At 48.9% G+C, this 18,804-nt stretch overlaps 2 protein-coding genes across 13 annotated transcripts in view; one reads left to right on the top strand and one right to left on the bottom strand.

Annotated features, from left to right (window-relative positions):
• Positions 1-18,804, bottom strand: part of RhoGAPp190 (Rho GTPase-activating protein 190) — a 105,341-nt gene that overhangs the window by 63,466 nt on the left and 23,071 nt on the right. For all 12 annotated transcript variants that reach the window (XM_075673232.1, XM_075673229.1, XM_075673230.1 and 9 more), the window contains exons 5-6: positions 18,438-18,789; positions 14,493-14,662 (exon numbers count right to left, since the gene is read on the bottom strand). In XM_075673232.1, coding sequence (XP_075529347.1) covers positions 14,493-14,662; positions 18,438-18,789 — 522 coding nt within the window. The remainder of the gene's footprint in view (positions 1-14,492; positions 14,663-18,437; positions 18,790-18,804) is intronic.
• Positions 10,039-14,230, top strand: LOC142559838 (uncharacterized). The gene is made up of 4 exons (XM_075671513.1): positions 10,039-10,748; positions 11,280-11,515; positions 12,455-12,844; positions 13,745-14,230. The coding sequence occupies exons 1-4, from the start codon at positions 10,115-10,117 to the stop codon at positions 14,228-14,230; spliced, it is 1,746 nt and encodes a 581-aa protein (XP_075527628.1). The 5' UTR covers positions 10,039-10,114.

Below are 18,804 nucleotides of genomic sequence, written 5' to 3'. Positions count from 1 at the left end.
CACATTTATTTAATGGCAAAAAAATTATTTTGCTCTTTTGCTTGTTCGTGAGGGATGGCAACACTGAACGCTCGTAAGACATCAAGGTACACAACACTGTTCCATCACCATCTGGAGAGCCCGCGAAGCAGAGCAAAACGTCCATGGCATCCAGCACTTCCTTTGCAGAAGGCAAAGCACGTGATGAATCAACCTCCGAAGATCCATCGTCGTCACTGTGATATCAAATACTTTCCACCAGCGCCTCATCCAAGATCTCTTCCATAGTGATGGCGCAGTCGTCTGCATACAAAAATCGCAAAGCCACACGTCATCCGGGGCTGCTCCATTCGCCCGCAGTGAACCCCAAGCTTTGGCGAGATTGGACGAGCCTGAAAGCTCTTCCCCTTTACAGTCAGTTTCTGCAGTCTGCACCTTATTTGTGATCCGGGCCTTGCTGAAGCAGTTCATAATAACGTCTGCACTTGTTTCCTGCCAGCATGTTTCAAGCATCACAAGTGATTGAGATATGTCCACCTTTGTTTCCTGCCAAAGACAAATGTTCAGAAGCAGCCGTTGGATTAGTCTACACCGATAGGAACACGTTATATTGTTAATAATTGCTCGGTCAAGGGGCTAAATGAGCGAGGTACAGTTAACCGGTAAAAACTGGAGTTCAATGTTAGACAGCTCGAGGCCTTCAACGTGGTGGGCAGTACAGTTGTCTACGAATAGACAAATTCTGTGGCCTTGTTTCTTGACATCTTTGTCGAACTCTCTCAACCAGTCACTAAATATGCCCTGTGTCATCCATGCGTTCACATTTGCCCCATAGTTCACAGGCATTCTGTGTGTCCCTTTAAAGCATCTGGGTCGGGCGCTTTTTCCAATAAGCACTGGGACTCGCTTGTGCACTTCCGTCTGAATTTAGTCAGAGCAAAACAGTCAAGTGACCTTTACTCTGCTTGCCGCTGTGGCAGGCATCTCCTTTTAGCATAAGGGTGCGGTTCGTCAGCAACTCCTCAAAAAAGGCCGTCTCGTCAGCATTGTGTGTATCACACCCGTCGTAACGCTCCAAAATGCCCAGTAGTTTGCGCTCAATCCAAGAAGTGGCACCATTGCTGTCCACAGAGGAGGACTCGCCGCTAATTACTTTGCTGACGATTCCATATGTGCTCTCATGTCCATGAACCGAGTAAACACCGCTTTGTCGACGTCGGCGTATGTTGATGGCTTCAGCTTTTTCTAGCAGTCGGTACTTGAAGGCTAAACCCCATGAGAGCGATTTTGTGGGCGACGGCGACGAGTGATGGCTTCGAGCGATGAAACAGGCCGTTGCTTGAACAGACCTCTCGGTCATGCTGCTTGATTGCTCGGTTCTGGAAATCTAGAATTTATCGCTCGTCACCCAGAAGTGCTATGAGCGACTAGTCAATAGCGCGAAGCCAGAACTGAATGTATGTCACTCAAATACTACCGACTGTCACGTGGAACGAGCAAACGATTGAATTTTTGTACGTGCAAGAATACGAACCTACCGCAAGACTATCAGAAATACTTTATGCTGCTTTTCACAGAAAAATACATCACCTTAAATTAATAAAGCACGTGTCACGCTAGTTTCTACGCACGTTTGCTGCCCTCATATTAGCAACACCGGGGAGACATTGCTCGAAATCGTCGCTCGTATGGGGTACGACTTGTAGGCGACGAGCGAACGCAACAGCCATATCCATCGCATCACTTGTCACTGTCACATGCAAGATCACTTGCATGGGGTTTATACTTGACTCCACTGCACTGCGAATCGAATCTTTTGCGTTCATAATTGTAGACAGAGAACTAGCTGGGATGCCAAATTTGGCAGCTACATTCTTTTTTTCACCTCCAGAAACAGCGTCCAAGATGGCCATTTTGTCTTCAAGAGTCAATATTTTGCGTTTATTCGTTGAGACTCTGATCCTTGGAATGATACACCTAAGTGACTGGATGCGTGGACACAGGAGCCAACTCGCATGTGCGCGCGGCGTCAAAAATGAAGACACAAAGAGTGACCACGGCTCCACAAGACACAAAAAGAGTCCATTTCTTTTTAGTAACATCACCTGGTGTCAGGTTAAGGAAGTGAAGTGCAGAGACTTCTGTAGCTACCAAAGAGTGGCGCTGCTGACATGCTGCCGGCAACCCGCAAGCGGCAGCAACGTTACTTGGAATGAGCAGCGGGATGTTTGAAGGGAAGAAATAAGGATACGGCCGCGACGACGCTTCGCCGTACTCCCTCATTCATGGGTTGCAGAATCAAGTGTCATTTCCTTCTTTAGATCACTATCAAGAATCACGCTGCCGGCTGGCTCAAGGGATGCAGGGGGTGCCTCAATGCGCGTGTAGACAAGCGCAGATAAGCGTCATTCCTCCCTACTATCTACGCCAATGGCACTCTGCGGAAGCCTCGCTAATGCCGCGGCTACTACGTGTGCGCTAAGCAGGATGACGCCACTTTATGCTTCGTTGTCGGCGGGGCAACAGCAGGAGATACACACGGCTGCTGCTCGCACTAAAATAACAAAATTTGGGGCAAAATACACTAGGTGGTCGTCGAAGAGAATTCGTTATTTTCAGGGTGTCTCCTGCCGCCACTTTGTTTGTGACACGTCACAAATACATGTGCTTTGTGGGGAGCACCCGCCTCCATTTCCTCCCGCGTACCCGCGGCGTCCCGTTTGCACGTGGCGACGGGTCGGGCCGGCGTAGACATGGGAGAGAGGCACTACGCGCCCTCCCTTTCTCCGTCGCTCTGATGACGCGCGTACCCCTCTTCCCCTACGCGGCTCACGGGAAAGGGATACGTATCCGGCGGGCGAGGAGGACTTCCTCTCGCAAAAAGGTAAAAAAGCATAAAAGCGCGCCACCGGGGGAGACTCGCTCTCTTGGGACGCCGGACACCTGCCGCCTGGACGAAAGCACCTGCCGCATCCCGTGAGTGACCTCGTTTGTCTGACCCACCCAGACAACGAGGCAAGCCTATTTACTACTATTACTGAGAGGACGTCCCTCTGCAAGTGTTCATTATTGCTAATTACAATAAACGTTATTACCGTTGACGCCGCTGGTTGCCTTATTCGTTTGAACCCGGCGTAGCCGTGATTCCCGCGCTACGGGTTGGGAGTACCACGAAGCGACTGCGTGGGGCTAGATTCGGAGCTTGCCTTCAGCCCTAGCCGCACGCAGAGTGGAAACCCCACAGCTTCTATGGAGTGACAGCAGGGAATAGAAAAACTTCAGAATATCGAGGAATTCATTGTATGGAGGTTCATTATAGGCAGGTTTAACTGCAACTGAAAGTCCAAAATATTGGATTTGCCCGAAAATAAGGGACCCCATTTTAACAAGCTGGAAAAATAAAGAAAGAAGAAAAGAAAGGCGCCATAGTCTAGATTGTCACTTTCTGCAAAACTTTCAATTCGTAGCCTGTATCTCAACCATTGCCATGCTGTTGTCGAGGGCAAAACTGCGGTCAATGCGTGCATCAAATTCTCAATGGTGACTACTGATCAACAAGGCTTCGCTAGTTTCTTTTTCGACAAAGTGCTGGTGGCTGACGACCACGCCGAAGACGTACCAAAACAAAAATATTGCTTTTTCTGCTGTACTCGGTGGCCAAATTAGTATGTGGTTGTACAGCTGGAGTCCCAATTCCCGCAAAATGCACTGTAAGGCGTCCGAAATATCGGTTGTCCTTATACATTAAATCTATGGGGCTAGTGGCAGTGCCAAGGGGCTGTCCAAATAATGAAGCATTATTGTATTATCGTATTATCAGTATTATCGGCCGTCAACTATATGCAGTAATCCCTCATTATAAGGAAATCACTTCACTCAAAATATCGCTTCATTCAAAATTTCTTTCGGTCCCGACTCAAACGCATGCATATTAAGCCACATTACTCGAAGCACACGAACAGCGTGACCCGCTTAGAGCGAAGCGGCGAGCGGAGGCATCACTGCCACCGAGTGATGGCGGCGACCCTTTTGCGCATGCAGTGCCAAGTTAATACCTCCAACGAACTAGTCTTATGCAGGCACAGAACAGGCCAGAAGACTACCAAACCTACGGCCGATGACCGCCAAGTAATGGGTACCAAGCGAGTGCCGAGTGTTAGCGGCTGTTCACTGCAGAGCGAATAGAAGCTGACAAATTCCATGGTGCAGCGCACCCAAACCATTAATCTCAGTCGGAATTGCGTCGCTGGTGTCCCCCGTGATAGAATCTTCATGAAAATAAAATTTTCCTGACGCATTGCGATGCTAGAAAACCGCAGTATCTTGGATGCCGAAAAGTGGCCAAAAGACCACGGGCAGACTTGTGCTGTAGCATTCCATGGAGTGCGCTCAATGGACAAAGTTTCACCGTTCTAAAGAGAATTTGTGGTGCTGAAACCTGCCAAAAAGCACAAAAGAAGTGTCACTCCAATTAGGAGTGCCATGTTCGACGTGAGGAGCTATGTTAACAAATCAGGATGATGACTTTGGGGAAGCCGGTCTAGAAACTTGCTCGCCGCTCGTCATAATCGGCCTGCATCGCAATACAACACTGCCCTTAGCTTCATTGCACTTTTGACGGTGCAAATCGACCATGAAAATTTCAAGTGCAGCAATGGCTGGCTTGAGCGGTTTAAGAAACGACACAGCGTAACCTCGAAGTCGATAGTTGGCGAAAGCACAGCCGTGAACCGTGATACTGTAGACGTATAGTGCCAACATCGGCTCCAAGCGCTACTTGAAAAATATGAAGACAAAGACATCTACAACCTAGATGAGGCTGCATTTTTTGTACAAGATGCTATTGAATCGCGTGTTCACTACCTCTGGCGGCTCCTCATCCGGATGAAAACAGAGCTTGCAGCATGTCATGGTGCTGCTTGGTGTCATTGCAATAGGCGAGGACAAGCTTCTCTTGCTGACACTGGGGAAGGCAGAGAGGCTGCGGTGCTTCCGAAATGTAACTATTCCCAAGCAATGCATCTGCGGAAGTAACAAGCAAGCATGGACGACTGCTGCTATTTTTGAAGACCACGTGCGCCTTCTGGATGGACGGTTCGACGCAAAGAATCAGCAAGTGCTTTTCACAACTGACAGTTGTCCGAGCCATGGGAAGATCGACAACCTCAAACACAACTGCAATACTGCAACCTGTGGATGACGGCATCACTGAGACCACCCAAACGCTGTACCACAAGGCTCTTGATTTGCTTGGTGCAATCCATTTGCTGAACTTTTCATGGAAAGAACTCGCACCTTCGATGGCTGCCAACTGCTTTGCGCGTGCCAGCTTTTCCCACGCCGTCATCAGCGACCGTGATAATGACCAGCCTGATGATGAACGGACTTGCAGAGATCTGTACGAGGCTGTTCATAAAATTGGTGGCCAAGAGGTAGAAGGCGACTTCAAGACATTCGCACTGGCTGACGCTGCTTCTCCCATGGTTGCTCCAGTGACGGATGCGGAAATACTAATTGACACTTTTGGTGGCCCTAACAAGGACCAAGACCCAACGGACGAAGAGCCATGTGAAGTGCCAACTATGGTGCAGACGTGGGAGTACCTACGCCTGCTGCAAAATAAGGTTGTATGCATGAGCGGCGACCACGGCCTCGTGCAATGCTTGGTCAAATTAGAGCAGGTGCTGCTCGCGCCTGGTAATGAAACAGCCAACGCTCACTGCCTCTTTTTGCGCCTGAAAAAGTTTTGCTTCAATGAATAAATTGTATTTTGACTTCCTCAGAGTTGTGGCACAATTAAAGCTCGACTGCTTTAGCTTTTCTCGAGTGGTCGCTTATATCGAATTACCACTTATAACACATTTTTTAGCCGTCCCACTGATTTCGTTATACAGTTGAACCCAACTATATCAAACTCGTCTCTCCGCTAAGCCCCGGTAACACAGTACATGCCCGCTTTTTAGCACTGTATATGCTTCTTTTGTCCTCCTAACCTCACTGAGCCCTATTATATCCCATTTACTACCCTCTAATTCCTCCAATAACACTGCTAGACTCGCCTCACTAGATAGCGTTCTAACGTTAAACGTTGCCAGGTTCAGATTCCAATGGCCAATCAATGAGTTAGCGGTAAGAGGGAAGCTAGAGGAATTCCGGATCAAGCTACAGAACAGGTATTCGGCTTTAACTCAGGAAGAGGACCTTAGTGTTGAAGCAATGAACGACTATCTCATGGGAACCATTAAGGAGTGCGCAATAGAAGTCGGTGGTAACTCCGTTAGACAGGAAACCAGTAAGCTATCGCAGGAGACGAAAGATCTGATCAAGAAACGCCAATGTATGAAAGCCTCTAACCCTACAGCTAGAATAGAACTGGCAGAACTTTCTAAGTTAATCAACAAGCGTAAGACAGCGGACATCAGGAACTATAATATGGATAGAATTGAACAGGCTCTCAGGAACGGAGGAAGCCTAAAAACAGTGAAGAAGAAACTAGGGATAGGCAAGAATCAGATGTGTGCGTTAAGAGACAAAGCCGGCAATATCGTTACTAATATGGATGAGATAGTTCAAGTGGCTGAGGAGTTCTATAGAGATTTATACAGTACCAGTGGCACCCACGACGATAGTGGAAGAGAGAATAGCCTAGAGGAATTCGAAATCCCACAGGTAACGCCAGAAGAAGTAAAGAAAGCCTTAGGAGCTATGCAAAGGGGGAAGGCAGCTGGGGAGGATCAGGTAACAGCAGATTTGTTGAAGGATGGTGGTCAGATTGTTCTAGAGAAACTGGCCACCCTGTATACGCAATGCCTCATAACCTCGAGCGTACCGGAATCTTGGAAGAACGCTAACATAATCCTAATCCATAAGAAAGCGGACGCCAAAGACTTGAAAAATTATAGACCGATCAGCTTACTGTCCGTTGCCTACAAAGTATTTACTAAGGTAATCGCAAATAGAATCAGGAACACCTTAGACTTCTGTCAACCAAAGGACCAGGCAGGATTCCGTAAAGGCTACTCAACAATAGACCATATTCACACTATCAATCAAGTGATAGAGAAATGTGCAGAATATAACCAACCGTTATATATAGCTTTCATTGATTACGAGAAAGCGTTTGATTCAGTCGAAACCTCAGCAGTCATGGAGGCATTACGGAATCAGGGTGTAGATGAGCCATATGTAAAGATACTGGAAGATATCTATAGCGGCTCCACAGCCACCGTAGTCCTCCACAAAGAAAGCAACAAAATCCCTATAAAGAAAGGCGTCAGACAGGGAGATACGATATCTCCAATGCTATTCACAGCATGTTTACAGGAGGTATTCAGAGGCCTGGAGTGGGAAGAATTGGGGATAAAAGTTGATGGAGAATACCTTAGCAACTTGCGATTCGCTGATGATATTGCCTTGCTTAGTGGCTCAGGGGACCAATTGCAATGCATGCTCACTGACCTGGAGAGGCAAAGCAGAAGGGTGGGTCTGAAAATTAATCTGCAGAAAACTAAAGTAATATTTAACAGGCTCGGAAGAGAACAGCAGTTTACGATAGGTAGCGAGGCACTTGAAGGGGTAAGGGACTACATCTACTTAGGGCAGGTAGTGACCACGGATCCGGATCATGAGACTGAAATAACCAGAAGAATAAGAATGGGCTGGGGTGCGTTTGGCAGGCATTCTCAAATCATGAACAGCAGGTTGCCACTATCCCTCAAAAGGAAAGTGTATAACAGCTGTGTGTTACCAGTACTCACATATGGGGCAGAAACCTGGAGACTTACGAAAAGGGTTCTGCTGCAATTGAGGACGACGCAACGAGCTATGGAAAGAAGAATGATGGGTGTGACGTTAAGGGATAAGAAAAGAGCAGATTGGGTGAGGCAACAAACGCGGGTAAACGACATCTTAGTTGAAATCAAGAAAAAGAAATGGGCATGGGCCGGACATGTAATGAGGAGGGAAGATAACCGATGGTCACTAAGGGTTACGGACTGGATTCCAAGGGAAGGGATGCGTAGCAGGGGGCGGCAGAAAGTTAGGTGGGCGGATGACATTAAGACGTTTGCAGGGACAACATGGCCACAATTAGTACATGACCGGGGTAGTTGGAGAAGTATGGGAGAGGCCTTTGCCCTGCAGTGGGCCTAACTAGGCTGATGATGATGATGATGATGATATCGAACTTGTTTACATCGAATTATCTGTATATTGAACAATTTCTGAACGCAGTATAGTTAATATGAGTACATATAGGACAAATTACGGTTACATTGAACAAAAATAGCAGCGACTCCCGATATATCGAATGTCAAGCACCGCAAAAGTGCCCCCAGAAGTTTGCTTTCCCTCACAGTGGCAGAATGGTTTAGGCTGGTGGCACGGCTCCATCCACCTGCTCTCCCTACAGAGACCATGCTGCGTCAGGCAAGTCGGTGACACCTCCACCCCCCCCCCCCCTTCGCAAAGAATGATCCTGGCCCGCCCACAGCGCTTGCTCAGATAGCCAATCAGAGGTTCCTGTGCCCTCGTCACGTAAGATGGTGGCGCTGCTTTTCTCGTTCATTGTGTTTGTGCCTTGTGGGCCTTCTCCGGCAGTGGTGCCGTGATGGCTAATGCGAAGCGCACTGAGTTTGCTTTTCGCCGTGAAGCTAAAGTCTAATGCGGTAAGAAGTCGGATGTCACCACAGTGTAACAGATTCCAAGGTGCACTCTCAGCACGATCTTGAAGAATAAGGGGGAGATTAGGGCTCAAGCAGACAAACGACCCAGTGTACCTGGCGCTCGACGCGTACGTACGGCCATGACGTCGCGGCGGCCGTGTACAAGTGGTTCATCCGAAACTGCTTCAGAGGTGCCAGCTTCCACGTGTCCAGTGATGACTTTGAAAGTGCTTATGAGTACGAAGGAGTCATCGCCGGTGTCACCGAAGTTTGGAGCGAGCTGTCACAATTTCCGGAAGCCATTGATGGATCAATAGTAGACGAGTTTGCGAGTGCGGATGGTGGTGTCGCAACCACAGGAGAGCCTGACAATGAAGACTACATTGCTGACATCATACCGAACACGAGTGAAAGTGGGCACAACGAGGAAAGCAACGAAGATCCTCTGCCCACATCCTCCGAGGTGATTGGTGCACTTGCACTAGTCCGGCGCTTCAGCACGCATGTAGAAGGTCCTGGCTTCAGCTGCTCCGACTCTTTAGACATTGTGGAGAAGTGCGTTCTGTCGCAGGCAGCGATGTTGCCCAAGCAGAAGAAGATACAGGATTATTTCATGCGAAAGTAAGCTACTTTCATGGATAAAGTGTTTTTATAACTGGTATGTGGTTTTACGACATCCAATTCTTTAGCAGGCTTATATCGAATTATGCCCTATATCGAACTGATAGGCACTTTTTTGCGAGTTCGATATAACCAGGTTCAACTGTAACGAGGGATTACTTACTCTATGTTCTGCAACATAAATGTCAGATTTGATTTTACATTGAATTACATGACGCTTGCCTGCACTTTCTTTTTATAAATGAAAGTTTCGCGAGCCAGCAGAACCCTCACAGCACGACGCGATAACGAAACTACTGAAACTCCAAAGCGTGCGCGGCGCAGAGTCGAGCACGCAGAGTCGAGCGAAAACGAAACCTTTCGAACACCCATATTACTGAAGGGTAACGTCAAAATGTTATTTTTTCTTAGAATCGAATAGACGTAGACAAGTAGCATTTTTTTCCGTCTTATAATCGAATGAAATGATATTTTTAATACGAGTAGTTGAGTATTAGTAACACAAATTATGAGGAGTCCTTTCGTCATCGGGCTAGTACCGGAATGTCGCTGGGGGGTCTCAAATCGTGTCATGCATTTACCTCAATTTCTCGGTTACTAAAGCTCTGCTCGCGATTATATTGACGCCTTAGACGTTCTAGAACATTGCTCTACTACTTTAACTTGTGTTGTATACTGATATCGCGTGTCACACTACGTTTTCATGATAATCGCTTATCAGCCACGCAAGCAGCAGTCGGCAGATCACAAGTTCATCACCCTATAAAAAGGGCACGGCATCAATAAACGTTGTCTGTTCCACCCTGGCGTCCGGCTGATACGCCACAGTTGGCGACGAGGAAGCGGCGGCGATGGCCGTCGGCAGGATCGGCGAGTATCATCTCGGCACAAACGCGTCATGGGACGAATACGTCGAGAGGCTAGAAATGTTCTGCGAAGCTAACAAGATAGCGAAAGAAGAACAGAAAAGAGCCGTCCTGCTGAGTTGTTGCGGCGAAGAAGCGTACGGGCTCATCGTGACTCTGGTGAAGCCAGCAAGACCGACAACAGCAACCTACGAGGAAATTAAGACGGCGGTTCGCAAGCACCTGCATCCAAGGCCTTCAGAGCTATACGCAAGGTTTTTGTTCTACAAGAGAAACCAGGCTGCCGAGGAATCAGTTGCGGACTACGTCACGGCGCTTCGGAAGCTAGCCGAAGACTGCGGTTTTGGCGACGTGCAGCTCCCGATGGACATCATGATGCGAGATCGTTTCGTATGCGGCCTCCAGAACGAAGCAGTTCAACAGCGACTTCTCGCAGAACACGACCTTACGTTCAACGTTGCGTACGACATGGCCGCGACCGCAGAAGCGACAGCCAAGCAACAACGAGACATACGGATGCACGGCCGAGACGAGGCGAAGGACTGCCAGGGCATGATACAAGCAACCCGCACGAAGCAAGACGCCACGGCAGAAGGATCTGGTTGCTACCGTTGCAACGGTAAGCACGCTCCGCGTTTATGCAGTTTTAGAAAAGCGACATGCTTCAAATGCAAAAGGGTTGGACATATTGCGAGGGCTTGTCGTTCAAAAGACGAAAGTAGAGCGGCCCGGAAGACGCCTGAGCAAAAGAGGAAAGTTGAAAAGAGCAAGGGCGTGTACGAAATGAGTGCATTGTTTTCACTTTGCGAAGTGAATGAGCAAGAACAGAAGTTTATGGTTAAAGTACAGATACAAGGACAACAAGTCCCGATGGAGGTTGATTCCGGAGCATCGTGCTCAATTGTGAGTGAAGATACATTTAGAGTAATCGAGAGAAGTCGGGGTGAAATACCACTACAAGATTCTGGAACAACTCTCGTAACCTGGTCAAAGGAGGCGTTACCACTGCTGGGTCGAGCAACCGTCTTGGTAGAATTTAAGGGCCGGAAGGCAAAGCTGCCATTGTTGGTAGTAAAGAATCGAGGCAACAGCCTGATTGGGCGAAACTGGTTAAGGCCGTTAGGCATTTGCTTGCGGGGAATCGAGCAAGTAAACGCGGAAGACGTGCCCTCACGATTTTCCGAGGTGTTTCGCAGGGACCTTCCTGGCTTCAACGGACCACCAATTCACATCGAACTGAAAGACGACGCCCAACCAGTGTTTCTCAAAAGTCGACCAGTTCCACTGGCCCTCAAGGACGACGTGGGCAAGGAAGTGGATCGCTTGGTGCAACAAGGGATATGGGAACCCGTCGCGTACTCCAACTGGGCCACGCCACTGGTAGTGGTAAGAAAAAAAGACGGAACTTTACGCCTGTGCGGTGACTACCGTAGCACCGTAAACAAAGCTATTAAATGCAGCGGGTATCCTTTGCCCACAACCGCTGAAATGCTCGCAGCTCTGGGTTCAAGCAAATTTTTTACAAAGCTAGATCTAGCTCAAGCTTATCAACAGCTAACGCTAGACGACGAATCGGCTGAAGTGCTCACAGTTAACACGATAAAGGGGCTGTACAAAGTCAAACGGCTGCCGTTTGGAATTTCGGTGGCGCCATGGGTATTTCAACGAGTCATTGATACGCTGTTAGCAGGCATTCCCGGCGTGAAAGCCTACCTTGATGATATCTTGATTTCTGGCCGTAACGCGGAAGAGCACGCCGAGAGATTAGAAACCATGCTATCGCATCTGCAGAATGCGCAGTTAAGAGTAAACAAAGACAAGTGCGAATTCAACAAGCCGAGCATTGAATTCTTGGGTCGCAGGATTGACGCCACGGGAATACATCCGAGCCGAAGCAAGACTGACGCCATCCATAAAGCGCCCGCACCCACAAGCAAAAAGGAGTTGCAAGCGTTCTTGGGGTTACTAAATTTTTACAGCAGTTTTCTCAAGGGCAAGACTGAAGTGGCAGAACCCCTCTATCGACTGCTCGACCATGACCACGAATGGAAGTGGACAGGTGAGCACCAACGTACGTTTGAGAGACTAAAAAAATTGCTTAGCTCCGACTCTGTACTTGTGCCCTATGACACCAAGCTTCCTTTAATTTTGTGCTGCGACGCATCTCCTGTGGGAGTGGGGGCAGTGCTAGCCCATCATACGACTGATGGGAAGGAACAGCCCATAGCGTATGCTTCCCGGACGCTTGGAGCCAGTGAACGTAACTATGCTCAGATTGATAAAGAGGGCTTAGCTGTTGTCTTTGGCGTGAAACGGTTCCACCAGTACCTTGCTGGGCGAGAATTTACGGTCATAACGGACCACAAGCCATTACTGGGCCTGTTTAACACGGACAAGAGGGTGCCTGAAGTTGTGTCGCCCAGAATGCTCCGTTGGATTTTATGTTTGTCTGCGTATAACTACAGCCTTCAGTACAGGCGAGGCCAAGAAAACTCCAACGCCGACGCACTCAGTCATCTGCCAGCACCGGGAGACGAAGACGAGCCACAGCCACCTGGGGACGTGCTCCTGCTGGAAGCGGTCGAGTGCGCACCGCTGCAGGCGGCAGACATCGCTGCGCTGATCAAGAAGGACAAAGTATTATCCATGGTAAAGGAATGGATCCTTAGTGGCTGGCCGTCAACACAACTGGACAGCAAGTTCGCGCCTTACGAGGTGAGGAAGACGGAGTTGTCGTTGCATCGTGATTGCATGCTGTGGGGGAATCGCGTTGTAATTCCTAACGCAGCAAGAGAAAGTGTGCTTAAACTCCTACATGCAAATCACCCTGGGATGAGTGCTATGAAAGCGTTAGCTAGAGGGCTCATGTGGTGGCCGAAAATGGACCACGAAATTGAAGAGTTTGTACGACACTGTCAGCCATGTCAGAGTAACCGGCAAAGCGATCCCAAGGTTCCAGTGCATTTTTGGATCAAGCCAGATCAACCTTGGAGTCGCCTACACATTGATTTCGCTGGTCCAGTTAATGGAGAAGTATTTTTAATCGTGGTAGACGCGTACAGCAACTGGGCTGAGGTCGAAATCATGTCATCCATGAAAGCTACAGCTGTCGTCACCAGCTTAATAATATATGGGGTTTTACGTGCCAAAACCACTTTCTGATTATGAGGCACGCCGTAGTGGGAGACTCCGGAAATTTTGACCACCTGGGGTTCTTTAACGTGCACCTAAATCTAAGTACACGGGTGTTTTCGCATTTCGCCCCCATCGAAATGCGGCCGCCGTGGCCGGGATTCGATCCCGCGACCTCGTGCTCAGCAGCCTAACACCATAGCCACTGAGCAACCACGGCGGGTTGTCGTCACCAGCTTAAGGAAGATGTTTGCGACACACGGTGTGCCAGACGTTATCGTTTCGGATAATGGCACAGCATTCACTAGCTCGGAGTTGCAAACGTTTTTAAAGTGCAATGGGGTGCGTGCTATTTTCACTGCTCCTTACAATCCCGCCAGTAATGGTAGGGCGGAGAGAATGGTAAGAGAAGTTAAAGAAGCGTTAAAGAAGCAACAGGATGGTTCAACGCAGTGCAAGATTTCGCGGTTCCTGTTTAAACAGCACACGACGCCGCATTCGGTCACGGGGAAATCTCCGGCAGAATTGATGTTCGGACGAAGGCTGAGGACAGCCTTGGACAGACTTCATCCGGACCGGCAATACGTGCCAGAACCGCAACGACCGGAGATTAAGAGGTTCCACGTCGGTGACGCGGTCTATGCTAAAAGCTTTTGTCCAGGTCCAAGGTGGAAGGCGGCCAGGGTTGTGGCAGTGCGAGGCCTGGTGTCGTACATCGTCCAGCTGGACAACGGCGAACGCCATCACAGGCACCGGAACCAGTTGAGGAGCGCCTGGACGAGTCTCGAAGTCTCAAGTGCAGACTACCACGTCAGGCTGCCTCCTACAGTCAGACGACCACAACAGCTGCCGGTCAGCACGGAAGCAGCCGCAGGTGCAAGACAGGGCCAAGCTACCCAAGACCCGGTCGAGACGCGAAGATCAACACGCGTTAAACGGCCTATCGCACGTTATGGCATTGATGACTAATCAGACATTTTGCAACTGTGTAACGAATCTTAGGGGAAAGGAATGTTGTATACTGATATCGCGTGTCACACTACGTTTTCATGATAATCGCTTATCGGCCACGCAAGCAGCAGTCGGCAGATCACAAGTTCATCACCCTATAAAAAGGGCACGGCATCAATAAACGTTGTCTGTTCCACCCTGGCGTCCGGCTGATACGCCACAACTTGAGTTTCTGGTAACCTTTAGTGTCCCTTTAATCTCGGACAGCTACAACGCTCACCTGGAGTCCTCCTGGAGGGCTTCGGTGATTTTGGCGATGTCTTCCTGGGTGATAACACTGCCAGGCCCCACATTGGCAAACTCGTAGAAGAGCTCGGCATGCTCCAGCAGCAGTTCCTGGAACTGGCACCGGGCACGCTCCGTCATTTCCTGCTGGTGCTCCTCATACACCTGCAACGTGGCCAACACAGCACTCGTGATGGTGCCGGGAAACATGCACACGGCTGCCACATTTCAAAGTGCCAAGCTGTTGGCAAACTATCGGTGAGGATGGACAGTCGGTCATAGTCCAACACCTGCCACACAGGCGTCGGAATGTTGACACCGTCCTAGCGAGACTCTGAGTAACCGGTGACGCACACAAATTGGTCAGGAACTTCCAATTATCCCAGTGACATACCCTGACTGTCCTAATGATACACTTAATATCCCGGTGACATACGCAGACTACCCTAGCAACAAAATTCAACTATCCTAGTGAGGCACGGATTATCCTAGCGAGAGTCCAACTATCTTAGTGATATATCCTACTTTTCCATGTATAATCCACCACCATGTACAACCTGCAGCGCCAATTACAACAGCCTGGAAAGACTAAAAAAACTGCAAGAATAACTGCACACAACGCTCACATCCTTGCAAAAACAGCCTCCATTCACAGATGCACAACGCATCCATGTTGTATCTCGGCCAGTGGCTCTGACCCTGCTGCTCTTTGGCAAAGCTGGTAATCAACCTTCAGCTTCTGCTGCACTGTAAAGGGCAGCCACTGAGTTCTAGTATGCCGGTACCATGTACACTACTGCTATCAGCGTGTGCACTTCACTAACTAGTACTAACTGCAACATGGCGACCCATAGAAAGGAGGATAATGAGCGACTCGGAAGTAGGGGAGAAGGGGCCTTCGACGTGCAGAAGCAGTGAGAGGACGGGATTTTGTGGGAGTTAACAAAACTTTAAATGAGGGAGCACCTTGGCTCCGTCACGACACGACAGCACGTGACGAGCACGACAGCACGTGACACGCTGCCGTGAAAGCAAAATTCACATACAGTCAAACCCACTTACAACAACCCCAGATATAACTATCAATCGGTTATAATGACCACATTTCAGCGCATTTAAGATTTTCCAACCCAGCCCATTGAAGTTGCTTCCAGATATAACGAACAATTTTTAAATCACCATACTGCTACAATGAACACTTCGAACCAGGTCACGGTAAATAGAGGGCACGCGTGAAGTACCACAGCATGAAAGCGCGACTAAACTGGGCTCACAGCAGCACACGCCCCGTTTCAGTCCAACCACAACAGTGATACAGCCTTCGAGATGAGCGAGCGACCACTGTCCGTGTATTTCGGAAGCCACGAAGGAGGTCACTCGCTTTCAATGCACGCCCTCCAGAGAGCAGGCACACAACAGCAGCAGCATGGAGCAGGGCGTGCACTGGCACATGTGCCGGTGCGATATCTGATGTCACGAGGGCAGTACTATCGTTTTGGTGCCTATTTCTCAATTGCTATCACTTTAACTCCCCCTCCTCTCTCCCCAGCATAGGGTAGCAAACCAGGTCTACCCATGTGGTTAACCTCCCTGCCTTTCCCCTTTCTTTTGTCTCTCTCTCTCTCAACCATTTTGAACAACCATCTATGTCCTTCTGCCAAGGGAACAACGAAAGCTTTCCTGTCCTTGCTGTTTATATTCAAGCGCCCCGAGCTGGCAAGAACGCTGCACTACACGCTGCCGCCACGCAACCGCAAGGGATCGGTGGGTACTATGTCGTTTATCAGGAGATCATGGTTAGGTGGTGCTTCATTTACACGTCACCAATTTCCAATAATGATTCACGGTGACTTTCCAACTTTTGAGCATCGCCTTTTTTAACCCGAAGCGACAAAGATAATGCAATTTTGCGGGTCTTGTGTGGCTGACACACAGTCGTAATGCCAAGACCTTCGCAGAATGGTGGCATGCCACTGGAGTTTCCTAAAATTTTAGGCTTCCGGCTCACTAGAACACTTTGCTCTCTTTTGCAGAGTACACTCGTGTCCCGCTGGCAGTAAAATGCAGCACAAGCTCTCGAATAAAAAGGTTGCGTTTGCAGTTTAGAAATCAAAGGTGATCTGAACCGAGCACCGTTTTGAGAGAGCTATATGACCCCGCATGTCATTCTCTTGGTGACATTTCGAACAGGAATTTGCAAACAGGTGTGGGAATGCAACGGCAACAAAAATGACACTGAAAATTTGGCTTTCAGACCACAGCACTGCCGATTGTTAACTGTTGACGCCAGTCTATGCACAACGAACTATTAATATAACGGCCACTTTTCGTGGAACTATCGAGTTTGTTATAAACAGGTTTGACTGTATAACCCACACTCCGACTTTACTGTCAAATTTCTAAAATTTTTGGAATTGATTATATGCGCAAAAATACAGTAACATGACTGTCCCAGAGACTAACTCAATGTAAATAAATTACGGACCTGGACAACCTCAGTATGCAGCCACCCAAGACTGGGCACCACACACTACCAAGCTGGACATTTAAGAATCAATGCTCATCGCTCCCTAAGAACTGTTGGCTCCACAATGCAAAGTTGATGTCATTGCGCATGGCTCAGCACGGTCAAAAACATTAAGGAGTGGAGGGTTCTGACACGTCAAAGAAGTGAAGCTTGTTCAAAATAATTCTCGGGCATAATTTTACCTAACAAATTTGGCTAAGCCAAACTATTCTGCGATTTCCACGCTGTTCATTCTAACAAGGTTCGCGACCACTAGCCTTAGCTGAAATCCCTGAGGGTGCTGTATTACGGTGATACCTCGTTACCACTAGCACTACATTAATGAACTTCTCAGAAATTCCCTGCCGACTGCTTACAGTTTCAGTGTAAAAATATTTCAGTATTACCTTCTTCAGAATACCGATGTGTTCAGAATAATGATCGTTATTTAGTTTTCGTGTCACATTAACAATGCTGCAGTACTACAAACAAATATCCTAAAATTTGGGGATTCTTAGATTTCCGTGTATCCTTTTAGGCAGCCAGAACAGTGGGCTAGCTGAAGGCACAGAATGTGGACACCACGGCGCAGGTTAGGAAAATTCAAGACAGTGCTGGAGGGAGAGAAAAAATAACGACTAAAGAAGACCCCCCCCCCCCCCGCCACTACTGCGGAGGCGATGACGCATCAGGTTATGCGAGCACATGCACTGCCCAGACAAGTGTCGCCTAGCAATGGAGGCGCGTCTCTTCCTTCTTTCACCTTTCTTTCTGGGCATGCCTCTTCTTTCTCTCGTACAGAGAAATGCAAACAGAGAAATGTTACCTCCGTACTCCCGGGGATGCCTCACGGCTGCACTTTGCAAACAGTGCCGTTTACACGTGCTTGCACTTTGGAATGGTGAACTCGTCCACCTTGAGCGAAACAGTTGTAGTGTCCACAGCAAGGAATGTGAAAAACAAACAAAATGAAACTGCACACTTTATAGGCGACATGGAGCTTGTTCTTTGTCGTGCACCACTCTACATACACTGCTGCAGAACTGTGTGGTGGCCGAATCTATGGAAACTAGCAACGACGTGAACCGAGAGCCAACAGCAACATTTTTGGGGCCATAGCCCATACGGTGACAACTGATGGGCAAAATGATTCATCTTGGGGCCTTCACTATAATGACCTTTCAGAATAGGGAACAATTTGCCGCGTTCCCCTGAAGTTCGTTATACTGAGATATCACTGTATCTATACTGTGTGTCTCAAAATTATCATAAAAATTAAGTTCAAGAAATAACAGGTGCAAATGAGAGTTTTGAACAAACAGCTCACTATAACGAACTCATCCTTGCTCGTTAGTGTCCCTCTATAATATGACTTTAATATTTCAAAAATGTTCACAAGCCAGTGACTAAGAGAGAGGGGGAAACACAGCGCACCTCGAGCAGGTCGGCCTCCGGCAGCTGCTCGTAGCACTCGCGTCCCATGAAGAGGACGCGCACCTCGCCCAGGCTCTTGCCCGGCGTCACGTAGCCCGTCTCCTCGAGCAGCTGCCGAAACTGTCGCCGCAGCTCCTGGCGCCGCTCCTCGGTCTCCAAGGCGGCCCGGTGCTCCTGGAAGCAGGCCTCCGCCTCGGGCCGGTCCAGCAGGGCATACGGGATGCGACCGTCCTCCTCTGCCTCCTGGTCGTCCACGGGCGACCGGTCCTCCCACTCACCCCCGTCGTCCACAAAGTACTGCTCAAAGTCCGCGTGCGGCCGCAGCAGCTCCTCTTTCACCGTCGACCAGTCACTGCGCGCCATGGAT

This window comes from Dermacentor variabilis, chromosome 10 (assembly GCF_050947875.1).
Source record: "Dermacentor variabilis isolate Ectoservices chromosome 10, ASM5094787v1, whole genome shotgun sequence".
NCBI lineage: Eukaryota > Metazoa > Arthropoda > Arachnida > Ixodida > Ixodidae > Dermacentor > Dermacentor variabilis.
This window is presented reverse-complemented; position numbering and strand designations above follow the sequence as displayed.